At 41.7% G+C, this 20,189-nt stretch overlaps 1 protein-coding gene, 1 long non-coding RNA gene and 1 pseudogene across 3 annotated transcripts; 1 reads left to right on the top strand and 2 right to left on the bottom strand.

Annotated features, from left to right (window-relative positions):
* Positions 1-557: 557 nt before the first annotated feature.
* LOC107277081 (uncharacterized) lies at positions 558-11,436 on the bottom strand (annotated as a pseudogene).
* A 2,635-nt stretch (positions 11,437-14,071) lies between these two features.
* LOC136357263 (uncharacterized) lies at positions 14,072-19,094 on the top strand. Of its 2 annotated transcripts, XR_010742474.1 has the most exons (4): positions 14,072-14,212; positions 15,528-17,757; positions 17,844-18,228; positions 18,781-19,094. It is a non-coding gene; the product is annotated as an uncharacterized lncRNA (long non-coding RNA). The 2 variants fall into 2 exon arrangements; XR_010742473.1 differs by lacking the exon at positions 14,072-14,212 and having other exon boundaries at positions 17,619-17,757; positions 18,737-19,094.
* On the bottom strand, positions 14,538-18,111 carry LOC112936040 (uncharacterized). The gene is made up of 3 exons (XM_015789562.3): positions 17,873-18,111; positions 15,547-17,788; positions 14,538-15,221 (listed from the first exon to the last, which is right to left on the bottom strand). The coding sequence occupies exons 1-3, from the start codon at positions 18,109-18,111 to the stop codon at positions 14,793-14,795; spliced, it is 2,910 nt and encodes a 969-aa protein (XP_015645048.3). The 3' UTR covers positions 14,538-14,792.
* Positions 19,095-20,189: the final 1,095 nt, after the last annotated feature.

Raw genomic sequence — 20,189 nt, 5'->3', positions numbered from 1 at the left:
AGTGTACAATGTTGATATCATTCCTTTTCCCCTTACCACCACTTGCAATATAGTTATATAGATATCAAGACTTACTTTAGCAATCTTCTGGATGGATTGGGAAACAGAATAGCGCCATCTACATAAACTGCTAATGGTAACTACAAAACTACTGAATGCTGATGCTTCTTTAACCAATCATGGCACTTGATGCATTATTTCTTCTTTTGCTCTGGCCACAAGATTAGAATGGTATGCTGTACTCAATTATTCCAACAAGTTCCTCCATAAATCTTTCATTAGTCTGACCATGGTCTTGTTCACGACTTCACGTTAGATATTTGTGAACTAAGGCCAATAAGGGCTTCTAGTTTTGTAGCAACCATCGTATCAGTTATTCTTTTCAAAACCTGTAATTGAAATAGCAAGTAATTTAAGTTATGGTTTTTACAACAACAATTCCACCTACTTTTTGGCTGTTTCTACCCATTAAGTCAGTACCGTGACCAAGCTCTTTATAATCTTTCGAATGTGCTAAGAGACTGTGGACATATCAGCAAGTGCATGCCTTGTAATATTGTGCAAAATTATTTCTTATTCTATAACTCAGCAACTCACTATAATTGTAAATGCGAAATCACCCTTTACATTTTTTTTTTCAGTTAACTCTACTGTCTCCTTGCAGGCACTGACGGCCCATCAGTTCTTTTGCTCTGTCCACAAGAGCAAAGAGAGGTGTGCTGTATTCCATAAAACCTGCGTCACCCAAGAAAATCCTGTAGTTCTCAACCCCTGAGGGCATCTCTTCTACCATCCACAGTGCTTCTATCATTCGGAATTCATTGAAACAACTGGTATAGTGAGAATTGCCCTCCATCATGTATATAGATTGCTCAAGTATCACCCTCCTAATCCCAGGACAGTGAGCACCTGGGTTCATATTTGCATTCAGTACGTCAACTAGCCTCTTTATGAATCTTTGCTTAATCTGTTCGTCATCTAGTTCTTGGGAAAATTCTTCAGGAATGACTTTGCATATCTGTGAACTTAGGCCAATGAGGATCTCTAGTTCTGCCCCTTCTGCATTCATTATTCTCTCCAAGACCTGTAGTGGAAACAACATCATAATGTAGCATGAGCAGTAAAAACATGATCAAGTAAAACATACTAACATAGTAAATCATAATACTTCAGTTCACTACTATATAAATGCCCCCATTTAATAAAGTGCAGGAGAAATTTCATCCGCTAACATAAAGAATATATGAGAACAACAAAGACCATTATCCACCACAAATATTGATTGCATATGTAGCATGAAGTAGCAGGGCTCACCTCATGTAAGGTCTCACATAGTTCCTTCAGGTCTGATTCTGTGAGCTTGGCTAGGGCGTGCTGGCACATACGACACAATAGGGTTGCCGCCACATATATATACTTTTCATCATGGATCAGGATCATATGTTTGAGTTTATTGATAAACTCTGGTTCTTTCAACATAACCAAGCAGTTGTGCACATTATCTGTTGCCAGCATTGCCAGTTCTTGCCCGGCTACCTTTGTTAGCAAGCAATCAACATTTGTGCTTGAGGTTCTATCTAAATTGAGGAATGCCTTCGTCAGCCTGGTTATGAGCACCTGCATGTGCCCAATCTTCTGCCTGTGTCACCATCAAAGGCAAGGTTTCTGAGGATTCCTGCCACGAGCTTCCTTAGTTCTTGATTGTCATTGTTGTCTCCCAAGATCTCGGCTAGGTTTCTTAACATGAAGGGATGTTTCAATATCTTGTACCGCAGTGTTATGCCGATCTCTCCTCCAATGCTTGTGAGCCTCTGCAACACCTTCAGCGATGACTTTACCAGGACCATTTGTTGTGCCTCGCTGTTCGTCATGTCACCTCTGAAGCTTGTAAATCCTATGATCTTCGGAATGAGGTCAGCTACTCTATCGATTTCCACACAGTTATTTTGACCACAGCTAGCAAGCTTGTCAATAATCAACATGCCAAGTGCAGGAAGATGATCATAGTATGTCAATGAATGCTCTTTGGGAACTTTCCAGTACTCTGAAATCTGCTGCCATCTTCGTCTGAGTATGCAGTTCTGTTCATGGATGTGGGCTGAACAAGTTTGTGTCTCCGGCAGGTTATCAGTGCCTTCAACTGGCTCTTGTCTTTGCTTTGGGTCATCATCTGGATTCCTAATTGCATCCGGTCTTTCCTCTTGGCTATTTGCTGTGTTGAGAATGGGGTCTTGCCTCTCCTCTTGTTCATCATCTACCTGCAGAAGTGGATTTCCCTTTTTAAGTTTGGCATTGGTGTCCAGAAGTGCAGATACAAGCTGCAGTGCCGTAGGAACAGTGATGATTTGGAGGTCCTTTGCAAGCTCAGCAGTCACCTTAGCTGCATATAATCTGACCGTCGTATTATTTGGACTAGTCCAGCCCAACATACTGATTATTCTATCGATGGTCTTTGTAGAAGTGATGAGTTTGTCAAGGATCCGAACCCTTGTCATTTCATTCTCCAGAAGGCTATGCATCAGTTGAATCCCATAGAAATGATTCTTAGGAGAATCTGAGTTCAGGGAATTTATGGCAAAGTTACTCAGGCTGATTTTCTTTGGAACAAACACAGCCCCTCCCATGCATTTCTCGAAGGCATATGCATAATATAGATTGACATATTCCACTCCCAGCTGACCTCTCAATCCAGCACGCCGGATGAGGAATCTCCGGGGGATGAATGAAAAGATATCGAGGAAGCATGCCACAATGTAGAGTATTCCTTGGGCCATCACCATCCCATAGAAGATAATGAGAGATGGTACCAGGTTAGTCTTGCTGTCTGGATCCTCTCCATGTTCTCTGTAGCCGTTATGTGGCATGATAAGGCGGTGCAGTGCGAAGTTTGCGATTTCAGCACGCATGGCTGCTGCTAGTATCTGGAAGTTGCCAGATGACACCATCAATGTAATGCTGACTAGTGACAAGATTGTTACAAACCGAAAGGACCCATCACTAGTCAGTACCAACATCACTAGCGCAGCAAGCATGCACATGTTCTGGATAGTTCGACCCCAAACTAATAGTTTTCTGCACAGAGCACTATCTACTAGTTTGATGACTATTGGGAACCGCAACCTGCTGATTGTTACCATGAGCACAACTATGAGCAATATGAAAAACGCTGTCCATTTGGCAACTGTGAACCTACTTGGGATGAAGTTAATTTCAGCCGTTATTTTGGGTATTGATCTGCTTCCTGTGGTATTCCAAACAAGTTCCCTTGAGTGATGCTGCACGGTTGGAGTTAGCAACAGTATTGCAGCTAAGGGGCTCCATAGAGATATGGCACGGCGGAATGGATTGCATAGTGGTTGAAACTCAGGAGATATATTCTGGCCAAGTGCAAGCAGAATTATCATAGCGTAAACCACTACAGCTGCCATAACTATTTTCTTCTGGAGAGCCAACAACACCCAAACATCTAAAATGCAGACGATGGCGATCAGACCATTCCAGCCAAGAGGTCTGAAAGCACCTCTGGTTCGGAAGAACAATTGGTAATCGTGCCTGTTGTTGCTGCCACTGAACATCCTGAAGTGTACATAGGATGGGTAAGTAAAGAGGCAAAACCGCAAAACGCCGTACAATCAACAAGCCGGTCATCAATCGTTATTTTTTATCACTAACATAATTTTGCTCGTAGAGCGAATATGTTGAGAATGCAAAAGCGAAATCGATTGGGATGCTTTTTTAGATTCCCATCGATAGACAACTTATTAATACGAAAGAGGATATGTTAACTTTGATAAAAACATGAAAAAAAATAATGATGGTAGGGATAACAGCTGTTATTTGGGCAATCTGGAAAACAATGAACAAGGCCTGTTTTAAAAGTGAACTACTATGAGACCCTGTTGAACTAATTCACTCTGTTTGCGCTTTGATTGCATCATGGGCGATTCTGCAGAAGTTGGTCGAAAACCAAGAAAGAATGTTTTGGGGGTATAACTTCTAAGGCGGGTGGCCGAGGAGATGTACAGTTCACAATTTGGATAGAGAGGCAGTAGCAGAAGACTGGGCTGGAGAAACTAAGCAGTGGCGCTGTCTGATAAAATGTTGAAGGGGAAGGAAGCTTCTGCTTTGTGTTCTTAGGATGCTCTTAGCTCATATGCTGAACTCATTCTAGCTTATCTTTTGTTGTGTTTGCTTCAGAACTATTGGTAGCTGCTGGTTTATGTTTAGAGGTTTTAATTTTGGGACTTCGTTATGTTGCCTTAGATGGTGGATGACACCATTGAATTAGGTAGGCCTGATATATTGTGTTGTCCCAGTTCCTGTAATCTATTTTTGGAACCGTTCGTCTGTTTTTATTATAATAGAAATGCCCAATTCCTGTAATCTATGTTTGGAACAGTTCATCCGTTTCTGTAATATAGATGGGAGGGAGTTTGTCCTCTCTTTTCTACAAAACACTGTATTTTTGTTTGTTTTGGGTGGGATGGTTTGTTGGGGAGTCTGTTTTTTACGTGGGAAGCTACAATGGCGTGTGGTTTCAGGATATGTGCTTTTGGTGCATATTTTTCCTCGTCAACTAGCTGTCGATGAAAAGGTTTATTGTAACTTTTTTTCCTCTATCTTAGTAATATTCGGACTAGTCATCCCAGCGCAAAAAAAAAAAATTCGATGGCATCACTTAATTCCTCACCCCATTAATCCGCCACTACGCTTTTAAAGTAAAGAAAAAGGGAAGAGGATATATGTACTAAATTACCTGGCGGCTTCTAGGAAGAATATGGCTGTGGCGTACCAAAAATCGTGCTGCGACCGGAGCGCCGTCGGGTATCCGCCGAGGAGGACGACGGTGGCCCAGGTGAAGGCCAGCGTGCCGAGCGCGTTGCCCACCCGCTCGATTAGCGCCACCGAGCGAACGAACCGATTCAGCCACTTCTCCGGCGCGGCTGCGGCTGCCTTGCCTTGCCCGTCGGACTTGGCCGCTATCTGCAGTCGATGCTCCCCGCCGGCCATCAGCTCCCGCTTCTTCTGACTTTTCCTCCTCTTGTTCCAGACTTCCAGTGCATGCAGACGTGTTTGGTTTCGCACTCTCACTTTCAACCTGCAGCATCATCTTTTGACTTATACCTTATGAGCTAAAATTTAAATTTTTAAACTTAAATTTGAACCTAATTTTGGGGTAGTTTGTTTTTTAGTCTTTACTTTAGATTACTAAGAACATATATTTATAAATTATTTTCCGTTTGTGAAAACTACCTCCGTTCCCAAATAAATGCAGCCATGAGATTACATGTCTAACTTTGATCGTCCGTCTTATTTAAAATTTTTTTATAACTACTTTTTTTATTGTTATTAGATTATAAAATATGATTAATACTTCATGCGTAATTTATGTTTTTTAGTTGGACACGGAAGGGAATACGTCGTTACAATGGAGTCGCTGACCTTTTCCCGCTCGATAGTTCCAGTGACCGTTTGTTTGGTCATCGCCGTGTCGCCAGGGTCGGAGACTTCGTGCTAAAGCCGAACGCCTCTGGATGGACGGACGGATTGGAGTTTGTTTTGCCCGCGACGCGACGGCAAGACGAGGAGCGCGACATGGGCCTTACGTTACGTGGGCCGTGTAGGCCTTCGCGAGAGCGCGGATGGATGTGTGGCTAATGGGCCTCGCGGGGACAGAGACCGCCTCGTGCGGTGCGGGGTTAGCGATGGCGTCGCCGGAGCGGGGCGAGCGGCGGCGCGCGAAATGGCCGCGCCGGCGGCGAGCGGATCAGCAGAGGAAGCTCGGTGTGGAGAGCTCCAACCCGCCTCCCTTCCAGGTGCAATTACCTTCTCGACTCCCATCTCTTCATCTCTCTTTCCGCATTCCTTGTCCCGCCGGTGCCCGTGCGTTTGGTGCTCAGATTTAGGGTTTACAGGTTAGTTTCTGGAGTATAATTATTTTTTTCCTCCCTTGCTTGGTCTTGGGATTGGAACTGGTTAAGTGCTTAGTGCCCAAGTGGGTAACCCTGTGGTGTTGGGTATTGTTTCAATTCATACCAATTCATGCTACAACTGCGAATCTGCGATGCCCTTGACAGGTAGAACAGTAATCGCCTGAAATATCCACTGCCGTTGATTCTTTGAACATTACAATACTAAATGTTAATGGTACCAAAGTAGATAAATTCATTACAATGCCTGCAGTTATTCTCGCTGCAAGGCAAAATCTCGTAGTTGCACATATGTCGTGGTCGTCTTGTGTACAATGCTAATACCATTTCCCCCCTCTTAATTTAGATACCAACTCTTAATTTAGCACATCTCCTACATGGATAGCAGTACAAAATGGTACCATCTACATAAACTGCTAATCGTGAGTTTGTGACTACTGAAGATCCTTCTTAACCAATCATTTCACATGATGCATTATTTCTTCTTTTGCTCTTGCCACAAGATTAGAGAGTGGTATGCTGTATTCCATTAGTCCTTCATTCCCCATGAAGAGCCTGTAGTTTTCAACCTTCGAAGGTGTTGCTTCAACCATTGAGAGTGCTTGCATCATCTGGCATTCATCGAAACAGGTTGCATAGCTAGAATTGATCTCCATCATATATATAACTTGCTCAACTATCACCCTCCTTATCCTGGGGCACTGGGCAGTAGGTTTTGTATTTGAATTCAGTGCCTCAACCAGTTTCTTCACTAATGTTTCCTTAATCTGATCATGCTCTAGTTCTATGGCAAAGTCTTCAGGAATGACATGGCATATTTGTGAACTTAGGCCAATAAGGACTTCTCGTTTTGTTGCAACTGTTGTGTCAGTTATTCCATGCAAAACCTGCAATTGAAACAGCAAACTCATTTAAGTTATGATTATTGAAAAACATGGTAAAACGTTATCTAGCCTAGAAAAATAAGGTTATTCCATAGCTAGTTAAGGAAAACAAAAGATTTGCAAGTACAATAGATTTCACTGCAAAGTGCAAACACCTCTATAACTTTCAGCTTGTTGCTTGAATTAGCAGGTCTTACCTGTCGTAAGGAACCAGATAGTTCTGTCAAGTCTGAGCTGCTGAACTTGGATTGAGCATGCAAGCATAGATTTTGAAGAAGACTTGCAGACACATATTTGTATTTGTCATCTTGGATCATGACAGTGAGCTCTCTAATGAATGCATTCCCTGCTTCTTTTAACATTGTTGAGCAGTTATTGACACTTTCCATCGCCAGCATGGCTAATGCTTGACCAGCTGTTATTTTTAGAGATCGATCAGAATATGTGTTTGATGGTGGATGTTGGGCAAGAAATGCTTGGATCAAACTGCTAATGATCGCTTGGATTGAACCTATCTCCTGTCTTGTGTTTTCGTTAATGGCAAGGTTTCTGAGGATCTCTGCTGCCAGCTTCTTATGTTCTTGCCAGCCTTCAATGTCGTCGTCCAATACTTCTTCTAGGTTTCTCAACAGGAATGGATGGCCTGACATCTTCTGCCGCAGTATTATACCGATTTCCCCACCAGTGTTTGAGAGCCTTCCGAGCAATTTCAGTGATGAACCTTTCAGTATTTTTGGCTGTGTCCCATCAGTGTACCCTATAATCTTCGGGATGAGGTCTCTTGCTCTGCCAATTTCCACACAGTTGTTAGGATCACAATTTGCAAGCCTAGCAAGGATTGACATTCCCAGTAAAGGAAGGCGATCTTGTTCTATGAATGTCTCCTCCTTCGGAATCGACCAGCACTTTGAAATCAATTCCCAGCACCCAAGAATCCAAGAATTTTCTTGGTTGTTGTGAAGAAGATGATCTTGGTCAAGATGCTCTTGGCCATTGCCTGTATCCGCAATTGTACGTTGTCTTTCCTCCTGGCTATCATACGTGTAAAGTAGTGGACTTCGCTGTCTCAATTGGTTATCAGTGTCCAGAAGTGAAGATATGTTCTGCATTGACCCAGGGATCGCGATAACCTGGAGGCTCCTTGCAAGCTCAACTACGACTTTCGCAGCCAACAATCTGATTTCCGCATCCTCTGGAGCAGTCCAGCCCAACATGCTGATCGATCTTTCCAATGTTTTTGTGGAGGTGCTGAGTCTGAAGAGCAGAAGCGCCTTAGTGTTCTTCCTTTTCAGAAAGCTGTGTAACATCCGGACCCCATCGAGCTGGTTGCTGGGTGAGTCTGAGTCTGTTAAATCCATGGCAAAGCTGGTCAGTTCCATGTTCATTTTAGAAAGCACACCGCCCGAAATGCATTGTTCAAATATGTATGAGTAGTACTGGTTGATGCATTTCATTCCCCACGGCCGCCTGAACCTGCTTTGATGGACCAGGATTATTCTGAGGATGAAGGAGAAGATCTCGAGGACGCATGCCACAATGTAGAGTGCCCCTTGGATAAGTACTATTACATAGAAGATGTTTAGAGAGAACATGATATTTTTCTTTGTATCTTCTGTTGTCCCGTCAGAATAGTTACGCTCTCCGGCCCAGCTGCAACTCGTAGGAATGTCTAGGGGCTCATATTCACCTGCCTGAGTGTAGAACAAGATTTTTACCACTGCTTTGGCAAAAGTTTGTACATTGTCGACACAGATAAGAGTTGTTGGCTGTACCATTGCGATTACAACACGTGCGACCGCTGCTGGTATCTGCAAGTTGCCAAATGACTCTAGTACCAAAGCAAATATCAGGAAGAATACAATGAATCCTAAACCATGCCACGACCGGTACCCAAAGATGACTATCGCAGCACCCGTGCATAAGAACAGAATGACCGGACGCAAGAACAGCATCTTTCGGACGACAGGGCCATTCACTAGTGAGGTTATCTTTCGGGCTCTGAGTTGTACTTGTGGGTCGCGCAGAATAGGTTAAGAATCGGTGGGCATACATTCTTCATAAGTACAAACACGCACATCGTCATACCCATGATACCAAGCGTTGTTACCCTTACCGGACCGTAGTGCTGATGTGAATATGATGCTGGACTCCATTGGAATTTTTCCACGACGTACACCATGATCTCAGCCATGCACAAAATCAGAACCACCCTGTTCCAACGTGGACGTCTGAAAGCACCCCTTGTCCGAAAGAAAAATTGGTACTCCAACCTGCTGTTTTGGCTGAACATCCTGTAGTGTCATGAATAGGAGGGTCCAAATTAAATATGTAATGATTACCAGATCTATTTTATAAAATGAGAAAATATTTGCCAGTGTCGGTGGGATGCACGGTGTGCTTATGTATTAGTGTGTGTAACTGTGTATGCACGCGTTTTCCATGTAAATGAAAAAAATATGTGTCATTACACACACATGTGGCACCATGCACATGTTAATGTTTGTATTGATAGTCCATGGTACTATACTTGCCAGCTGTGTGATTTTGCGAAAAACCTTGATTGTGATGACGCGGTGTGATACAATCAACTCCCTTAGACCCTAGGAACAAGGCAAAACTCCTCATGCTATTGATAACACATTCAAAGTTCATGTGGGTTAGAGTTCATGAAAGAGGTATCGCTGATTGTTAGAGAAATGAAAAGCTAGGCCATGATCGACAAGGCTATTATGGATAGTACGTCACGGATTGCGGCTATAGCGTACATCTACTGTACTATATATGAGCTATCTTCATCTATTTGTATAGTGGTGCTCGCGGTTATATGAGCATCAGGACTCACAATTGTCTCTTGGTTAGAAACTTAATTGTTTATGAAGATTTTATGTATTATATGGCATTTTAAACATTTCAAATTCAATACTTCTACAATATCAACTTTCCACAAGTAACCATATCCCTACCTTGACTAGTACTATTTCATATAATAACTTTTGTTGAGTACGTTGTATTCACTTTTGCTTTATTTTTTTAAGATTTGAGATCTATTGCTTTGTTTTAAAGAAGCTGGCCGGGGTTCGAAATTGAGTTCAAGTTCAGATCTAGTTTCAAGTTCAGGTTTAGTTTAGATGGTTTAATGCTTGCAGTAAAAAACAATATAGTTTGTTTATTCTATAGCTTCTCTGCGTAGTTAGCTTCGTATAAAACATTTTATATTTTATGTAATAGATCAATGTCCTTCTTCAAATGTATGGAATGAAGATCTATATTGTATATGTATGTATCGATGTACCCGTCCAGGGGTTTATAGTACAATATATTTGAGATCAGCTGGCAGAGAATGTAGGAGGGCAGGACTGCATGTGTGCACGTGCAGTGGATTAAGCGAGTACTCCCTCCGTCCCAAAAAAAAAAAGACAAACCCTGGTTTCCGTGCCCAACGTTTGACCGTCCGTCTTATTTGAAAAAATTTTGAAAAAAATTAAAAAGACAAGTCACGCATAAAATATTAATCATGTTTTATCATCTAACAACAATGAAAATACGAATTATAAAAAAATTTCATATAAGACGGATAGTCAAAGTTGGACATGCAAACCCAGGGTTTGCCTTTTTTTGGGACGGATGGAGTAGCACGCAACAAGGAGAGTAGCACAGATATGATGAAGGGTGTGCTCGACACCTGGCGTGGAACTGTAGGCACGGAAAATGGAGCAGTCCATTAGGGTTTCTATAGACGCTATTGTACTCATGAGACTGATATAATAACCTCTGGCCAAATAAGATGTAGGGTCATTACCTACCTAAGGGGCCACAACTTTCTTTACATCCCGTATTAGCCGTACCCCATATCTGTGCGAAATAAAAAACCCCATATATCCATAGATACCATAGTCCGAAATTTTAGAAGGTTTATTTTCAAAATATAGCTAAAAATGGTTTAGAAATAAAAATTCTAAGGTTTATATATGGATTAATATCTCTTTGTATGGTGGTCAATGAAAGGAATAGATGGTAGCCAATAAAAAAATACTTCAAAATAATGTTTAATTACCCCATACGTAGAGATTGATAATGGAGTGCAGTGGGCGGAAACAATTAATAGATATTTACTCTATATTACCTCGGGGAAACAAGGCTCACAATTAATAGATATTTACTCTATATTACTCCATCCATCCAAAAATATAACAGGTATAATTTGTTTATAGAGACTCTACATAAAATTTGAACATTAATTTTTGAATATATTATCAACAACTACAAAGTTGATATAAATTGTATTGTTTTTCTATATATAAATTCGTGGGCGTTTGTATTTTGGGGATGGAGAAATAATTTGACCAGAGGTTCCAGATGATTATTGCTGACCTTGTTGCTTCGAGGAAAGCCAAGAACGTTGCCGACAGAAACTCACGCGTGGTGACCATCGTTGAAAATCCGCCGAGTATAACAACGGTCGCCCAAGTGAATACCAGCGTGCCGATGCCGTTGCCCGCCCTCTCTATGAACGCGATGAGGCGGACGAAGCGGTTCAGGTGCTTTTCCGGTGCTGCCGATGCGGCGGCGGCGGCGGCCTTGCACCTTCTCCGAGTAGCTTCAGCGGTGGTTGGGCTCACCATTTTTGCTTCAGGGTTTGTTAGATCACGCTAAAATTGAAAGTTTGGTTGAAATTGGAACGATGTGACGGAAAAGTTGAAAGTTTGTGTGTAGAAAAGTTTCGATGCGATGGAATAATTGGAAGTTTGAAAAAATAGTTTGGAATCCTTTTCCTGTTGCTGTTCCCAAGCTGCTTTTACAATGCCATATATATAGTGTACTCCAGAACTAGATCGATCATCACATGGCACGTATACACAACAACAATTGACGTGTACTATACTTCACAGTTCGTATTTACTAGTAAATTAATAGCTCCTTTAATTTCCTCTTTGCTCTGACGACTTCTCACCGTCGCTAACAATATGCTTTAGGTGGTGTTTAGATACAGGGACTTAACTTTAGTCCCTGTCTTTAGACACTAATTTAGAGTATTAAATATAGACTACTTACAAAGTTAATTATATAAATGAAAGCTAATTTACGAGACAAATTTTTTAAGCCTAATTAATCCATAATTAGAGAATGTTTACTGTAGCATCACATAGGCTAATCATGGATTAGTTAGGCTCAATAGATTCGTCTCGCGAATTAGTCCAAGATTATGGATGTGTTTTATTAATAGTCTACGTTTAATATTTATAATTAATATTCAAACATCCGATGTGATAGGGACTTAAAAGTTTTAATCCCATCTAAACAGGGCCTAAGGCAACACGTAAGCGTGGATCGAATGGTTTCTATATGTTCGGTCAATGCATGGTTGAGAGTAGCTTACCTAGAAATTTAGATGATTAGTGCCTTTTGGGATCTCAGCTGTTTGCAGAAATTTACTAATTTAGAAATGCTGCTTTGCTTTTAAAGATGTTGTGTCGGGTGTGATCTTACCAAATTAATCGATCCACCACCTTGTTAGTTTTTTTGTTTCTTCGTGGACCATTTTGCAGTAGGGAGAGGAAATGATAAAGAATGCTGCGATGCATGGGATCATATTCACCATGGGGGTGCATGCAACTGTGCAAGTTTCTTAAGCAGGTTGCAAAGCGAAATCTTCAAGACGAGGTTTCGATCGAAAGCGAAATCCTCTTCAGGACGAAGTTTCAATATGGAAGGCTTGTGCAGTACGCGGCTATACGCCTGGGATGACGATGGGTCATGACGTTTCTCGTTTTGGTTCTTCATTTATTATTCCCTCCGTTTTCTAAATATTTGATACCGTTGACTTTTTAGCATATGTTTGACCGTTCGCTTTATTCAAAAACTTTTGTGAAATATATAAAACTATATGTATACATATAAGTATATTTAACAATAAATCAAATGATGGGAAAAGAATTAATATATAATTACTTAATTTTTTTAATAAGACGAACAGTCAAACATATTTAAAAAAGTCAACGACATCAAATATATATAACTTTCGACAGCAAATTCCTTTAAAATATTTCAAATGTAATTATAGTGTAACTATGAAATAACTATAGTGTAGCTCATACATAGCTCGCATATAACTTGTTTAAGAATTTGCGCGGCTTGGTTGACTATTAGTTGTAGCTTTCAGCCATGAGATCTGTCGACGTTTGATATCACGACTAGGGTATTTGGATGGTATGGGGATCATCCGTATCAGGGTATATGCGAGATTGAGGTAAAAGAGATGGATACAAAGATTTTTATACAGGTTCGAGCCTCTTATCTGACAGGTAATAGCCCTACATCCTGTTGGTCGAAGCCGGTGTTGCTCCTTTATTCATCCGAATCACACAAATACAATAATTGGGATAACATATCTAGCTGTCGTTGACTTGGCGGCATGGATAACTAACTCGTAGTCGACGATAGGGTAGTCTTCCTCCTTAGAATTAATCCGCACTCGGCGAGATTAGAGATTGCGCTAGATCCCTCTTGTTGACCTCCGCAGACATCATATTGGGTTTGTTTAGGCTTATCTCTGATGTCGATATCCGGCGGCGCATGTTGGCTTGTGTATATGTTGTGTCTTGGTCTTGTGGCTCTTGTCCCCTCTCCTCCTAGGGGGGCTTGTATTTATACCCATAGATGTCTCTTTGTCCAAGTTGAACTAGGGAGACAAGTATGGATACGATCTTAGTAGTCCTTATAATTTCCATATAGAACTCTATCCGTCCTTCCTTATCTGGAACTCCTTCTATATATGAGGTATGATTCCGTATAAAACATAATATGTGGTGTGCCTCGCAGTGCTTAGTCGATTACTATTGGGTATGTGGTATTCATAATACTGACAATATCAGCACCACTCCACGCGTGGCTTTGAAATTTTTTCTCTTTGCATGAATCTTAAAGCACATTATTTTAGCAAAACCCTAAAAATACAAATCCAGTAATAGGTTTATACCACCGATAGTAGGTACTCCGTACTATAATAAGTTTATTTTTAGCTTCTCATATTTATCTCGAAATAAATTAATTTTTAAGTAATCATGAAGTCGAAATTTGTAAAAGTAGAGAATAATTATATTTGAGTAGTTAAAATGAGGAATAATTATATTAAAATTTAATAAAGTATGGTGCGTCTAGTTTTTTATTTTGTATTGGTATATACTTAAAAAACGAAAATATATTTGGACAATACGCATGGTTGGATTTTTGTTGAGAGCCCGGACGGATGTGTGGGGTAATGGGCCTCGCGGGTCAGACCGCCTCATGCGGGGTTAGCGGTGGCTTCGCCGGTTGGCAAGCGCCGCTCCGGCGGCGAGCAGATCAGCAGGAGCAGCACGGTGTAGAGAGCTCCAGCCCGCCTCCATTCCTTAATACCGGGTGCCATTACCTTCTCTCGCCTCCCTCCCATCTCTTGATCTCTTCCTGCCTTCCTTCTCCCGCCGGCGCCCGTGCGTTTGGTGCTCAGATTTAGGGTTTACAGATTAGTTTCTGGAGTATAACTTATTTTTTCCTCTCTTGCTTGGTCTTGGGATTGGTACTGGTTAAGGGCTTAGTTCCCAAGTGAGTAACCCTGTGGTGTTGGGTATTGTTTCAATTCATACCAATTCATGCTACAACTGCGATGCCCTTGACAGGTAGAACAGTAATCGCCTGAAATATCCACTGCCGTTGATTCTTTGAACATTACAAGACTAAATGTTAATAGTGCCAAAGTAGATAAATTCATTACAATGCCTGCAGTTATTCTCGTAATTACACATATGTCGTGGTCGTCTTGTGTACAATGCTAATAATACCATTTTCCCGCTCTTAATTTAGATACCAACTCTTAATTTAGCAGATCTCCTACATGGATAGCATTACAAAACAGTACCATCTACATATAAACTGCTAATTGTGAGTACTGATGCTGATGCTTCTAAAATTCAAAAAGGAAATTGTGATGCTTCTTAACCAATCATGTCACATGACGCATTAATTCTTCCTTTGCTCTGGCGACAAGATTAGAGAGTGGTATGCTGTATTCCATTAGTCCTGCATCCCCCATGAAGAGCCTGTACTTTTCAACCTTTGAAGGTGTCTCTTCTACCACCATGAGTGCTTCCATCATCTGGCATTCATTGAAACAGTTCGCATAACTAGAATTGTTTTCCATCATATATATAACTTGCTCAACTATCACCCTCCTGATCCTGGGACAGTGGACAGTAGGTTTCACATTTGCATTCAGTGCCTCAACTAGTTTCTTCACAAATCTTTCCTTCATCTGATCATGCTCTAGTTCTCGGGCAAAGTCTTCAGGAACGACATGGCATATTTGTGAACTAAGGCCAATAAGGACTTCAAGTTCTGTTGCAACTGTTGTGTCAGTTATTCTTTCCAAAACCTGAAATTGAAACAGCAAGTCATTTATAAGTTACAATTATTGAAAACAAGAATTCCACTTATCTTTATTCGTTTTCTACTCTTTTCGTCAGTCCTGCAATATAGCTCTGAGTAGTCTTTGGACTGTGCTAACAAACTGCACATATCACCATAGGCATGGTTATGCAACATTGTAAAAAGTTACTATCTAACAAAGAAAAATAAGGTTATTCCTTTTTATTAAAAAAAGGTCATTCCATAGCAAGTTAAGGAAAAAGAAAGATTGCAAGCACAATAGATTGCACAGCCTCTAATTTTGAGCTTGTAGGTTGAATGAGCAGGCTCACCTTTCGCAAGGAATGAGATAGTTCTGTCAAGTCTGAGCTGCTGAGCTTGGATTGAGCATGCAAGCATAGATTTTGCAGAAGACTTGCGGCCATGTATTTGTGTATGTCATCTCGGATCATGGCAGTGAGCTCTCTAATGAATGAATATCCTGGTTCCTTCAACATTGCTGAGCAATTATTGACACTTTCCATTGCCAGCATGGCTAGTGCTTGACCAGCCGTAATTTGTAGTGACCGATCAGAATATGTGTTTGATGATGGATGTTGGGCAAGAAATGCTTGGATCAACCTGCTAATGATCACTCGGATTGAACCTATCTCCTCCCTGCTGTTCCCATTGATGGCAAGGTTTCTGAGGATCTCTGCTGCCAGCTTCTTATGTTCTTGGCTTCCCTCAGTGTCTCCCAAGATTTCTGCCAGGTTTCTCAACAGGAAGGGATGATCTGACATCTTCTGCCGAAGGGTTATACCAATTTCCCCACCAGTGTTTGAGAGCCTTGTCAGCAACTTCAGTGATGAACCTTTCAGTATTTTTGGCTGCGTCTCATTACTGTACCCTATAATCTTCTGGATGAGGTCTTTTGCTTTGCTGATTTCCGCACAGTTGTCAGGATCACATTCTGCAAGTGTCTCTAGGATTGACATTCCCAGTACAGGAAGGAGATCATGCTCTATGAATGTCTCCTCCTTTGAAGTTTTTTTGCGCTTTGAAATCAATTGCCAGCAACCAAGCATCCAGGAGTTAAGTCGGTTGTTGTTGTGAGGATGATCTTGGTCAATATGCTCTTGGCCATCACCCGTGTCCACAATCGTACCTTGTTTTCCCTCCTGGCTGTAATATGTGTAAAGTAGCGGATTTCGTCGTCTCAATTGGTTTTCAGTGTCCAGAAGTGAAGATATGTTCTGCATTGACCCAGGGATACCAATAATTTGGAGGCTCCTTGAAAGATCGACGATGACCTTTGTGGCAAACAATCTAACTTGCGCATCCTCTGGACTTGTCCAGCCCAACATGCTGATCAGTGTATTCAATGTCTCTGTGGAAGTGGTGAGTCTCAAGAGCAGAAGTGCCTTGGTGCGCTTCCTTTTTAGAAAGCTGTGCAGCATTTGGATCCCATAGAGCTGGTTGCTGGGTGAGTTTGAGTTTGTGAAATCCATGGCAAAACTGGTCAGTTCCATGATTCTTGGAGCAAGTGCACCACCGGAAACACATTGCTCGAATATGTACGAATAGTACATGTCTACGCATTTCCTTCCCCACTTCCGTCTGAACCTGCTTTGACGGACTAAGTGTATCTTGGGGATGAATGAAAAGATCTCGAGAACGCATGCCACAATGTAGAGTGCCCCTTGGGTAAGGACTATTACATAGAAGACGTCTAGAGAGAACTTGACATTTTTCTTGGTGTCTCCTAAAGTACCGTCAGGATATGTATGTTCTCTGGTGCAATTCTTTGGAATGCCGATATAGATACCCGATGTTCGCTGCGTCACTGCTGTCAAAATACTTTGGACACATATGACCGTTGTTGGTTGTATCATTGCTATCACAACACGTACGACTGCTGCTGGTATCTGCAAGTTGCCAAATGACTCTAATACCAAAGCAAATATCAGGAAGAAGGCCATGGGTGCTACTATATAGGCAGAGTCCGAATACAGGCTTCCCAATATCGCTATTACAGCGCACATGCACAAGAACAGAATCACTGGACGCAAAAACGACATCTTGCGGCAACAAGGACTATTCACTATTGAGGTTATGCATCGAAATTGCAACTTGGTTATTGTCACTATGATCACTGCCGTAAGGAGCAATGCGAAATATTTCCTTAATGCAGGCAATCTGTCTGGATGGGGTATTGATGTTTCCAGGAACAGACAAGGCACCAACAACAGGATTGCAGCCAGGGGACTCCATAGTGATACAGCTCTGAGTTGTGGGTCGCCGAACAGCTTAAGAATCACTGGGCATACAAGCTTGGCAACTACAAACAGGGACATGGTCATACCCAGGGTTATAAACGGTGTTACCTTTACCGGACCTAGATGATACACTGGAGCTGGACTCCATCGGAACTTTGCCAATCTGAAATTCGCAAATCTGAACTTTGCCATGACGCACACCATGGCCTCAGCCATGCATACAATCAGAATCAACCTGATCAGGCGAGGACGCCTGAAAGCTCCCCTTGTCCGGAAGAAGAATTGGTACTCTAGCCTACTGTTTTGGCTGAACATCCTGCAGTACAATTGAACTATATGAACTAATCTCTCTCTTTTTATGCTTTTGACAGTAAAACAAAAATGGAAGTTGATTGCTGACCTTGTGGCTTCCAGGAGAGCTAGCAACGTTGCGCAATTGAACTCCCGTGTGGTGAGCATCGTCGAGAAGCCACCGAGGATGACGACGGTTGCCCATGTGAATACCAGAGTACCGAGGCCGTTGCCGGCCCTCTCTATGAACGCGATGATGCGGACGAAGCGGTTCAGGTGCTTCTCCGGTGGCTCTGGCGGCGCCTTGCACCGTTGCCGAGTTGCTGCGTCGCCCGCTGGGCGCGCCATCTTTCTTCAACGACTTTTTTGCAGTTTGCCGCGCGGCGGCTAGCTCGACCTCCATGCTTTCACAATAATATAGAGCGAGGATTACAAAGAGAGAGAGACAGTTGACTGCACTTCACGGTTAGTATTTACTGATCATTTTTTACTCGATGTTTTTGACTTCTCAGTGTCATTAAAATAATGTAGTTTAGGAAGATGTGTGTGTGGATATGATTGGTTAATATTTGGCTTTTATCCTGTACAGAATACTTCTCATTAATTTGTTTGGTCAACGGCCGAGTAGCTTTCCTACAAACTTTTTTAATTGTTGCGATTGCATTTGTTTGCTGGGTTATTTGGAAACCTGGAGATGTTGCTTTTGCTTTAAAAATGTTATCCCTGGTGATCTTACGGAATTGATTCCTTGCTTTTGTTTTTGGATTTCTTCGTAGGCTATTTTGCAGAGAGAATTTAGACTAACAGAGGGGTGGAAAAGAGAGAAAAAAAAATTAATCATACACCACTGTTTTATTTAAGTTTGGATTCGATAAAATGCCATTTACTGCATTGTCATTGTCACCCTTGATAAAACGCTACTTTTGGGGAGTTTGTGCCATTTTTAATATAGTTTTTTATTTGTTTTTCACAGATCGGCTGCACGAAAATGCTAAATTGCCCCTACTTCTTTCTCAGATCGATTGGTTCGTCAGGCCGCATGAAGGACGCGACGCTGGAGACGAGGAAGACGGTGGTCGGGTCGAGGCCGCCGGCAACGAGGTCATTCCACCGCCGCTGGGGTGGCCGACGCGGCTACTGGCTGCGCCACTTGGTCAATCTGCTCATCACACTTGGTCATAGTGCCACGTGCAAAATGCAGACTTTTTGTGTACTGAAATGCATTTGACTAGCTGTTCGCCAGGAGATCTAATTGAGCAACCTTTGGCTGAAATATATGACTAAGAAAAAGACAACTAATTATGGAAAATGAATACAACCCATCTGTGTAATTAGGGTGCTTTCGAATATAAGTTTTAGTTTGGAATTTTTTTAGCATGTAAAATGAGACAAGTCATTAACGCAATTGAATATTAATTTTTACAATTCAAAAAGTGTGTTTATTTGATTTTTAAAAACAAAATTATAATTATTTTAAAAAATCATACCTTTTAGCCCGTTTAGAATATGCTCATGGCAACGAACGGGTTGCATAAGCGCTACGATACACGGATACGGCCATCTAGTCGCGTATTTGTGTCGGACACGCGAATGGACACGGATACGTGTCTGACACGCCCGGATACGTGTCAAGTACGTATCAAGCATTTCCATGACTTTCAGATAAATAAATTAATTCTGGATATGTCTCCGATACGATCTTGACACTTGCCCGATACGTTCGAACCCTCAAACCGCGTGGGGCCGTGTGGGGTATCGACCCAGCCCATCTGGTTTGTCGCCTCCATCTGTTCCCGACGCGCCTCACGCGAGTCACGAGCTCCAGCGCTGTCATCATTGGCTCACGGCCAGGTAGCTTTGAATTGTCTGATGGTGCAGCAACACGAAAACTTGCACTTTTTTTTTGTAAAAACTTGCACTTATTTATAATCTATGTTTTCCCTCTGTTGTTTGTAACTTTAGTGGTTGATGCTACTACAAATCTACAATTACAAGCATGATGTATCAATTTACTAGTCTTTTAGTTATATACGCTTATTTCTTCTTAAATATTATTGACAGCTAGAAGCAATATAAGTCTAACCACTCCAAAAACTTTACTTACCAGAGAATTAGAGAAGATTCGCTACATTAGAATCACCAATCAGCTATATCAATACTATTTTTCAGTTTATTAATTTTCTGTATTCTTTATTTTTCATATATATTAACGTATCCCCGTATCCTCATTTTTTAGAAAATGCCGTATCCCCGTGTCGCCGTATCGCGTATCCGTGTCCGTATCCCCGTATCTGGGTAACATAGCATAAGCGAGCTACCGAACAGTATCGGAAACCTATTGGGTCAGCCATCATATACGAACAGCAAACTTTATAGTACTAATTTCATTGCCAATCTGGCACGGAAAATTCGACGAACACGCATAT

This window comes from Oryza sativa, chromosome 7 (assembly GCF_034140825.1).
Source record: "Oryza sativa Japonica Group chromosome 7, ASM3414082v1".
NCBI lineage: Eukaryota > Viridiplantae > Streptophyta > Magnoliopsida > Poales > Poaceae > Oryza > Oryza sativa.
This window is presented reverse-complemented; position numbering and strand designations above follow the sequence as displayed.

Excerpts from the sequence above, each read along its gene's own strand:
- LOC112936040 (XM_015789562.3), bottom strand. The coding sequence starts at position 18,111 with ATGGCGCGCCCAGCGGGCGACGCAGCAACTCGGCAACGGTGCAAGGCG. Across the intron at positions 17,789-17,872 it reads GCTCTCCTGGAAGCCACAAG|GATGTTCAGCCAAAACAGTA; the intron begins GTCAGCAATCAA and ends ATTGTACTGCAG. Across the intron at positions 15,222-15,546 it reads TATCTCATTCCTTGCGAAAG|GTTTTGGAAAGAATAACTGA; the intron begins GTGAGCCTGCTC and ends TTTCAATTTCAG.